General features: G+C 44.9%; 1 protein-coding gene across 4 annotated transcripts in view; it reads right to left on the reverse strand.

Annotated features, from left to right (window-relative positions):
- IMMT (inner membrane mitochondrial protein) overlaps positions 1–9,717 on the reverse strand; it is a 46,252-nt gene extending 36,535 nt beyond the window's left edge. For 3 of the 4 annotated variants that reach the window (XM_081254353.1, XM_081254352.1, XM_081254351.1), the window contains exon 1: positions 9,548–9,715. In XM_081254353.1, the coding sequence (XP_081110479.1) occupies positions 9,548–9,592 (45 nt within the window). In that variant the 5' untranslated portion in view covers positions 9,593–9,715. Of the gene's footprint in view, positions 1–9,547 lie in introns of all 4 variants that reach the window. The other variant, XM_081254354.1, reaches the window with a different exon arrangement.
- Between the last annotated feature and the right edge of the window lie 673 nt (positions 9,718–10,390).

Below are 10,390 nucleotides of genomic sequence, written 5' to 3' on the forward strand. Positions count from 1 at the left end.
GGTTGATTCTTTTTATCCTTTTATCCAGTTATCCTCTGATGATGAACAACTGTGCGGTCTTTTGGTTTTCATTTATCAATTGCGACAGATTGTATTTTCCAAAAACTGCCATATTTCACATCCCACATGCTTTTACAGAACCTTGCCACTTCCCCAGAACCCTGTAAGCTCATGAGACCCCAAGAACCTCCTAATGGAACCTCCTCAGAAATGAAAGATATTTACTTATATGTTATTTCCTTATAAGTATATACAATACAATTTTTATCTGTATAATAATAAATATTATTTACCTTAAAAGAATAAATAAAGACTAGGTTTGGGGTGATCTGTTTTACAGCTATAACCAAACAGATGCTTGTACCTGGAAATAGGGTGCTACTATAAAACATAAAGCACGTGTTAATGACTTTGGGACTGGGGGGTGGGGAGTGAAAGTTGGAAGGGCCTTGAGGAGACTCTTAGCAGAAGCCTAATGGCCTTCATAGAAGCTGTTTTGGTGAGGGCTTAAGAAAAGTGAGAAAAATATTTTTGGAACCTGGAGGAAAAAGGGATCTTTGTATGTAGTGGCAGAAGTTTATCAAAATTGTCACCCGTGGTAAGACATGGAAAATAGAAAATTAGGTATAGCTATACCTAATGAACTGATGGATTTAGCTAAAGACAGTACTAAGCAGAACGTTCAGAAGTGCCAACTGCTTCCTTTTAGCAGAGTATAAGGATAAAGCCGAGCTTCTGAAACACAAACAAACCAAAAACAACTGTTTAGCGTTCAAGCAAAATTTGAAGGAAATATAAAGGAGCCAGTACTTGGTGGGTTACAAAATAAGACTGTATCTCGTTCTCAGCCTCTCCAGTTAGCAACGATCCTTTAAGACCTCAGAAAGATCTCAGGAGGTGCTCCTCACAGAACTCTTTATACTGAGAAAAGGCCCACTAAGGATCTTAAGAGTATGCATCCCATATTCTTTTTATTAAACAACAGGGCAACTGAGAATCTTAGGGGTTTGAGACCACAGCAGCCTCACAGGGAGCCCAAAATTGGAGAAGAGCTTATTCTGATCAGATTTGTGGGTGTGGCTCTTGTCTAATGGAGAACACCCCAGTAAGACCCACAAGGAACCCACAAAGTCATTAAGATGAAAAACAGGCCGGCCTGGATTTAAAGGTGAAGAGTATAAAACAAATAGAGGTTTGGGGCCTCTAGAACTTCTACAGACAGAAAGCAGTCTGAGAAAACGATTCAGCTGCCAACAGGCAGCATATCTGGAAAAGGAAGGATGGGGCTTCCCTGGTAGCGCAGTTGTTAAGAATCTGCCTGCCAGTGCAGGAGACATGGGCTTGAGCCCTGGTCCGGGAAGATCCCACATGCCGCGGAGCAACTAAGCCCGTGTGCCACAACTACTGAGCCTGTGCTCTAGAGCCCGCGAGCCACAACTACTGAGCCCACGTGCTGCAACTACTGAGCCCGTGCAACTAGAGCCCGTGCTCCGCAACAAGAGAAGCCGCCACAATGAGAAGCCCGCGCACCACAGTGAAGAGTAGCCCCCGCTCACAGCAACTAGAGAAAGTCTGTGCGCAGCAACCAAGACCCAGCACAGCCAAAAATTAATTAATTAATTTTAAAAAAAAGAAAAGGAAGGATGATTCAAAGGGTGAAACCTGAAGCCCCGAAGGTAGAACCAAGAGCTATGGAGAGGGACTTCCCTGGCGGTCCAGTGGTTAATACTAAGCGCTTCCACGGCAGGGGGCTCGGGTTCGGGGAACTAAGATCCCACATGCCGCGCAGTGCAGCCAAAAAAAAAGAAGAGCTACGGAGAAACATTCCCAAACAGGAGGACTAAGTCCTAATTAAGCAAGCAGCAACATGTGCCAGTCAGATTTGACATCTGCTATGAACAGTGACTACTGTGTGCCTCTTTAGGTGGGAGTGTCACACTACATTGTGCGTAGGGTATATGGGGAACAGATAACTGGTCTCTTTAGTTCACAGGTCTTTAGACTGAAAGGAAAAGCACTTAAGGAACTGTACCCAACACACCACATTCAAGATGTCTTACCTGCAAAGGGATCTGATTTGATGGCCAAGATCCTGGTCCGTCAGTCTAAGCCTGACGCTGTGATGGGATGAGGTTTTGGAGGGTTACGAGGAAGGCTGTGAATGCATTGACATGTGGGAGGAATGCAAGCTGTTGTGGCTACAAGGCAGACTGTATTGCCCCAAACTGACTACAGCAGTATTTCCTGTAACACATGCTCTTCCAGAAACGTGCTGCTCCTCCAGCAAACTGAGCCCTTCCCTGGAACAAGGGCACGCCTCAGTCACTAATGTACTAACAGAGGGCAGTGAAGGTGAGGCTCTGTGACTTCTGAGACCGAGACATAACGGGGACACGGCTTCTGCCTGGCTCCGCCTCTCATCACACGGGCTCTTGGAACACAGCCGCCAAACTGGGAGGAAACCCAGACACACACGTAGGTGTTCCAGCCAACAGTCCCAGCTGAGGTCTCAGCTGCAGCCAGTATCAACTGCCGGACACGGGAGGGAGGAAGCCTTTGAGATGACTCTAGCCCCAGCCACGGCCTGACTTACAGCCTCACGAGGGACACAAAATGCCCAGCTGAGGCCAGGAAGCCCCCAGAAGTGAGGGAGGCAGTCAATAAATCCTTTACCCCCAGCTCAAGGTGCCTTAGCAAACCACAACAGGACCTCTATGAACTCACGGATTTAAACCCTTGGGATGAACTTACACCAGTTGCAGTTGTTATCCTTTTGAAAACTCAAATTGTCCCATTGTTGGCTAATGGATGCTACTTCAAGTTTATTAGATATTATTTTATATTACGTTAATTATATATATATATATATATATATATTTAAGTCTAGCTCTGTATATATCAGGCCATCTGCAACTGCCTGGTGTTAAGTGTTTTGCTTTGTTTTTTTCTCTGTGTGGTAAAATTCGCTTATAAAATTCTCCATTTTAAAGTGTACATTTCAGTGGCATTTAGTACATCCACAATGCTGTACAACCATCACCGCTATCTAGTTCCAGAACAGGTTCATCACTCCAAAAGTAAATTTCTGTACCAACTAAGCAGTCTCCCCATTTTCCCTTCTCCCCAGCTCCTGTCAGCCACTGTCTACTTTCTGGCTCTTCATTGGCAGGTGGATTCTTAACCACTGCACCACCAGGGAAGCCCCAAAACATTTTTTAATTTTGTGAAATCCAATTTACCTTGTGTCTTTTGGTGTCACATGTAAGAAACCACTGCCAAATCCAAGGTCTACCTTCAGAACTCTCTTTCTTAAGCACCAAACTAAACTCTCTCTTTATTTATATAAACTAAACGTCCTAACTTTAACACACAAAATATTGGACACTTCTTAGTTCTGGAATACCTTTTTATTAATAATAACCAACAGTGTAGAAAAGACAACACTGTTTCAAAACAACTTGCCTTGACCTATAGCCTTGTAATAAATGTTATAAGGTTAGCATTGCTGCTTCCAACCTATAGAAACATGATTTTAACAAACAAAACCCAAAAAAGCGAGTTAAAACACACAATTCCCACATAATGTTCTTGCAAAGACCACTGATTCCGTAGCTCTTCCAAATTAAAGTGAACATATAAAAAGAAACCACAATCCTGGCAACAGAGACTATAATACAAGTCCCCTCATATGAACCCTATCTGGAGGGTGCAGGTTTCCCTTCTAGATGTGGCTGTTTGCTGTAACTGACATTTCGGTTTTGAGATTTGTCATAAGGATTCCTCCCACACAAACAAACAAAAGGTATCCAGAAGTTAATGGCAAGTTCTACATTTGAATTACAGATTAATATCCAGCAACTCTTTCTATAGTTGACTAAAAATATTTTATAGGAATCATGCATTAAGGTTAAAAATATATCACATACACAAATCCAATTAAGTTCAACATGAAAGCAGTGTTATTTCCCAGTAAAAACATGTTCTATAGGAGAAAAAGTGCTCTTCAGTTATGACAAGGAAATAGCAAATATTCATCAGTGTGGCAAAAGCAGCAAGGTGATATTTCTCTACTTTTCTCTGCATACATGAGTGAAAATATATATTACCTATATACTCTCAATCTTCTGTTCTAAGTTATGATGTAAAATGTATTTCAAAATGGTTTGAAAGCAATTGGTCCAGAGAAATGAAAATGAAGAATAATAAAAAAGGATTCTGGACTTCCCTGGTGGCGCAGGGGTTAAGAATCTGCCTGCCAATGCAGGAGATATGGGTTCCAGCCCTGGCCGGGAAGATCCCACATGCCGCGGAGTAATTAAGCCCCGGAGCCACAACTACTGAGCCCACGTGCCACAAATACTGAAGCCCAAGCACCTAGAGCCTGTGCTCCGTAACAAGAGAAGCCACTGCAATGACAAGCCCACGCACTGCAACGAAGAGTAGCCCCCGCTCGCCACAAGTAGAGAAAAGCCTGTCTGCAGCAATGAGGACTCAACACAGCCAAAAATTTAAACAATAAATTTATTTAAAAAAAAAAGATTCTAATATGCATAGAAGCAAACAGGCTGCATCATATACTAAACTACTTTCTACCACGTGTGCCTCACTACTTACATCTATTATTGAGTAACAGTGTTTTATAACCCTAATGAAAAGAAAGAATTCCAGAAGATGACAGCTAAAAATGTCCACACACAAGTTCAGTCCTAAACTAGCCCTGCTATCAAACTTGGTCTTAGTTAAATAAGCTAGCTTAGTCAATCCTCAAAAATGTTTCTTTCTCTTTTTCAAAATTATAAGCAGATAAGATCAATGCACATGCAGATGACCACTCCCAAATTTGTAGTCTGGGAGAGGGCCAGGCTAGGCTGAAAGCCCAGGTCCTCCAAACCCAATGCCCACCTCAAAAAAGGCTGGGCCTGGCCATGCAGTCCTGGGACTAAAAGAAGACAGATGGTGTTAGGTCTGGGAAGTAAAGTGAGGAAGAATCAGAGCTCTGAAGCTCATTTCTGGGAAAGAAAGAAACCAGCAATTCATTTCTGCTCAATACCCACATGTAAGGAATTTAAGGATGATTAAGTCCAGACACCGAGGATAAGCTAGATGCCAGCCGTGATGGTAAATTTTATATGTCAACTTGGAGGGTGTTTTTGGATGAAGTTAACATTTGAATCAGTGAACTATGAATAAAGCAGGTTGCCTTCCATAATGTGGGTGGGCCTCAGCCAGTCAATGGAAGACCTGAATAGAACAAAAAGACCCGTCTCCCCAAGCCAAGAGGGGATTCTCCGGCAGACTGCCTTCAGACTGCAACTGCACCATCGGCTCTCCTGGGTCTCCAGTTTGCCAGCCTTCAGACTGAAAATGCACCACAAGCTCCTCTGGGTCTGTGCATATCAAGCCTGCCAGCCTCCACAACTGCATGGGCCAACTCCTTATAGTAAATCTTTCTAGCTACATGCACATCCTATCGGTTCTGTTTCTCTGGAGAGGTTCTAAAACCTATGGAGGTTTAAGTTTAAGGGAGGTCACATCCACTTACAGAAATTAAGAAAAATTCACAGAACACATGTATTCTTTCATTCAAACATGTCATTCTTTCATTCAAACATGTCACAAATGAGACATCTTTATTTACTGAGCATCTATTAGGAGCTGGGACTATTGTGAGTACTGATATGGATACAGTCCCTTTGAGGAGCTTCCATTTTAATGTGGAAAATACACAATAAATACACAGTATGTCAGGTGGTGGTAGGAGCTACAAAGTAAAACCAAGTAGGGTAAGGGTAAGTTCAGAGTGGTGCAAAGGAGAGAGTGGTCAGAGGTCTGTTTTAGAGAGGGAAGGCCTCTCTGAAGGGAAGGTGATAGCTGAGAAAATATCTGAAGGGAGGGAGAGCTAAGCAAAGATGTGTGGGAGAACTTCAGGGTAAATAGCAAATGAAAAGGCAGTGAGAAGAGAATGAGGCCGAGTAGAAAAATAAGATATGCAAAGAGCCAGATCATGGAGGGCCCAGTGGGCACATTAAAGAGTTTAGATTTTACTCTGATGAGACGGGATGCCACGGGAGGGCATGACATGGTCTGTATGCTCTTTTAAAGGCCTTTGTTAACAACTAGGTGAAGAACTGACTCTAGGAGGGCAACAGTAAAAGCCAGAAGACATTTAAGAAGATGGTGTGTGGTGTGGGGCCTCCCCGGTGGCGCAGTGGTTGAGAGTCCGCCTGCCGATGCAGGGGACACGGGTTCGTGCCCCGGTCCGGGAAGATCCCACATGCCGCGGAGCGGCTGGGCCCGTGAGCCATGGCCGCTGGGCCTGTGCGTCCGGAGCCTGTGCTCCGCAACGGGAGAGGCCACAACAGTGAGAGGCCCGCGTACCGTGGGGAAAAAAAAAAAAAAAAAAAGAAGATGGTGTGATGGAGTGGAAAGGATTTTGACAAAATCAAACAAGAATTTAGAAATTTGAGTACAAAGTTCAAAAGCAGAGACTAGACAATCATCTGCTTAGCGATTAAAATCCTGAGAATGGACGTAATCCCAGTAAGAGGGCATATAAAGAGACGGGACAGTATCAGTACATGCCTCTTAGAACGGCCAAAATCCCCAACACTGACCACAGCCAAATGCTGGTGAGGGTGTGGAGCAACAATAACTCTCATTCACTGCTGTTGGGAATGCAAAATCGTACAGCCATTTTGGAAGATAGACTGGCAGTTTCTTACAAAACAAAACATGTTCTCACCATATGATCCAGCATATGTGCTCCCTGGTATTTACACAAAGGAGCTGAAAAAGTACATCCACGTGAAGACCTGCACTGAAAAGTTTACTGCATCTTTAGTCTTAACTGCCAAACCTTGGAGGCAACCAAGATGTCCTTCAGTAGGTGAATGGATAAATAAACTGTGGTATAGCCAGACAATGGAATATTATTCAGCACTAAAAAGAAATGATCCATCAGGCCATGAAAAGACATGGAGGAACCTTAAATATACTAAGTGAAAGAAACCAATCTGAAAAGGCTACATTCTGTATGATTCCATCTATATGACGTTCTGAAAAAAGCAAAACTCTGGGGACAGTAAAGAGATTGGTGGTTGCCAGGAGGTGGGGGTAGCCAAGTGATGAACAGGTGGAGCACAGAGGATTTCTAGGACAGTGAAAATACTCTATTTGATACCACAGTGATGGATACATATCATCATACATGTGTCTTAATCCACAGAACGTACAACATCAAAAGTGAACGCTGGTGTCAACAATGGATGTTGGGTGATTATGTCAATGTAGGTTCATCAGTTGTAACAAATGTAACACTCCGGTGGCAGATGTTAATACAGGGGGAGGCTATGCATCCCTCAGGCACAGGGTATATGGGGAATGCCCTCCAGTTTGCTGTGAATCTAAAACTGCTCTGAAAAAATGTCTTAAAAGGAAAGGGAAAGGGGGAGAGGGAGAGGAGAAAAGTTCATTGGGGTACTAGAGTTACTAAAGGTACAAGAAGCAGTCGACTCAACAAGGGAAAATAAAAGAGATGAAGGGTAAAATGGTACCCAAGATACTACATGAGAAGAGCAAAAAGAGTTTCACAATGCAACAGGAGCAAATACTATAGAACGAATGAGGAGATAAGAAGAATAAACCAATGAATTTTTCAAGATAGCAGTTTTAGGAAGGTAAGAAATCTTGGTTGCAGGCTAAAAAAGGGTTCATATTTTAATATGAAGTTTTAACCAGTTTTCTCCTAATTTCCTAATTGGGATCCCATTAAGTGGGAAATATTCTGATAAAGGCAAGGAAGGAAAAAGTAATTTTGGACTTCAGGGCAGACAGAGACAGATCAATAACAACCATGATGTAACAAGCCTGGGCCTGAAAGGAGGGCTCCACTGGCTTCACCAGTTCTGCCCTGAAAGGCAGTTACGCTTCCTCCAACCTCCTAGCCCCACTTGTGCAGTATGATAGGCCAGATTCTAAGTCGGCTTCCACGATCTCTGCCCCCTGCCGTTAAGCCCATGATTAGAGTCGTATGGCAAAAGGGATTTTGCAGATGTAATCAGGTTTCTCATCAGTTGACTTGAACTAATCAAAAGGGAGTTACCCAGGTGGGCCTGGCCTAAGCACATAAGCCGTTTAAATCTGGGTCTGGAGATCAGAAACAGGGAAGTTAAGAGAGATTTTGAAGTCTGAGAGACAAGCTCCTGGTAGCCTGCAAGAAAGTAAACATCTGTGTTACAAACTGCCTCTGAGGACCTTGCAGCAAGGACCTTCAGACGGCCCCCAGGAAGGGTGAGGTGAGAGCTAGCAAGAAAACAGGGACTTCAGCCCTCCAGCTGCAAGGGACTGAATTCTGCCAACAAACTGAAGGTGCTTAGAAGAGAAGCTCCAAATGAGCACCACAGCAGGGAAAACACTTTGTATCCTTGTGTGACAGCGAGCAGAGAACCCCCACCATTCATGTCCAGAAACAGTAAGATAATAAATGTGTTGTTTTAAGCTACTTAATCTGTGGCACCTGTTATAAAGCAATAGAAAACTAACACCACCCCACACTTCCCTACAGAAGAGGCTGCTTCTCCTACCCTGGAAACTAAAGGGAAGATAAGCAAACTTGAAAAAAAAAAAAAAAAGCTTGACTTTTATTTCTAACTCACTGTGTCCAGGGATTTTGCTCAATTGCTTGAGTCACAGTACCTGTTTTGCAAATACCACATTTTGCCAAAATACCAATTTTCTTTAAATTGAGAGCAATGGGAAGAGGTTTCCTTTTTTATTTTTAATTTCAGAAAATTCCTTTGATAATTATGCAGAAATAAAAATAACTGGGTGTCTGGGCTCCTTGAATGTCTGCCCAAGTTGTCCCAGCACCTAAAGACACAGATCCTCAGGCTAATCTCAGAAATGAGCACAAGGTCATGAAGCCTAACCTTCCTCGAGTACCAGGTGTGCTAGCTCCATAAATTACAATCTTTCGTTTTTGTTCAGAGTAAGAACAGCTCAAGAAGTGTTCTCCGCTACGAAAAGAAAGGCAGCCCCTCCTTATTAATTACAACCTTGACCCCCTTAAACGCGGACTCTAGCAGTCCAGGCACCTCCTTATTAAGATGCAACAAGCCAAGGCTATGCATGTCCTGCTGGGAACTGCAGTTTTCCCCCGTCGACCTTCAACCACTGGCTGCGCGAAACCTATCAAGCGCCCCACCGGCGACCCGGGCGCCAGCAGCCTCAATTGGTCCTAGACTGGGTCAGCACGGGGCTGATTGGATGGCATGTCCCCGAAGCCGTGCCTCCCGTCCTACGCCCGCCTCCCCGCCACCTTCTCTTCTCCACGCCCCATCCCTATTCAGCAATAACCCTCAAGTCATCCCAGTCCATCGAACTAACGAATTAACTGCCTCAAGGGGTCACCCGGGACTCTCGCGATAAGGGCGGCCCTGAGACACGCCTCTGTCCCCGGGCCTAGGCAGAGCCAAAGCCTCCCTTATTTTCCGCCGGTTGCCGGGAATCAGTTTCACCACGCGCTGTCTCCCGGCGCCCGCGTCCTCACCTGGGCGGTGGAGGTCACGCCGGATAACTGACAGGCTCGCAGCATCTCTGCGGGGCTGACCGCGCTGCAGGTGTAAGTGAGAGCTAGGGCGGCGGCGCAAGTAGGGGAAACCTTGCGTCCGTGCGTGCTTGCGTCCGTGCCGCCTCTCCGCGCCGGGCGTACCGGAAGGGCAGCCAACGCCACTGCGCACGCGCGGCTCCCTCTCGCTGTCCGGGCCGCTGGGAGAGGGTGGGCCCTGCTTAGGAGGAAAGGGCGATTTCTCCTTCCGGGTCGTGCTCGGGGTTCTTGGCTGTTACCCCAAGCTCGGGTTACTGGGTGATTGAGAGGGGTAGCAGTGCGACTGGAACTCGGGCTCTGGTCCGCGCGGAAACTGGGTAGGTGTGACTCCGGAGAATTCAAGCAAGAAAGCATCTCAGCTGTTTCTGTCAGCTGGATATTTCGTAGAAAGTAATGGATTTGCCCAAAGTTACGTAAACAACGGTGTTGTCTCGGTTTGCGCGTTCTGTTCGTTTGGCAGCCCTTCTTCCGGGAGTCATCCTGCTTGTGGGAGACGGGGTGAAAGAACACTGGGGAGATATTTGTGCAGAATGTGTCGTTCACGAAACTAATAAACAGCACAGCAGGAATAGAGACCCTGATTCTTCGGGTTCCACAGCTTCTACTCCTTCCATATTAAACCACACCGCTTTCTTCACCAAGTTTTTATTTTAGAAAGATAATTTTGGTCGCAATCTGTGGAATGGATGGGAAGATGAGGTCAGTGCAGAAACACTGTTCAAAGTATTCCTCTGAGTCTGTAATCAAGGTAACACACGTTAAATGCTGAACACCGTATTCAATGCT

The sequence above is a fragment of the Mesoplodon bidens genome (genome assembly GCF_964165515.1).
Source record: "Mesoplodon bidens genome assembly, chromosome: 14".
Classification (NCBI taxonomy): Eukaryota; Metazoa; Chordata; class Mammalia; order Artiodactyla; family Ziphiidae; genus Mesoplodon; species Mesoplodon bidens.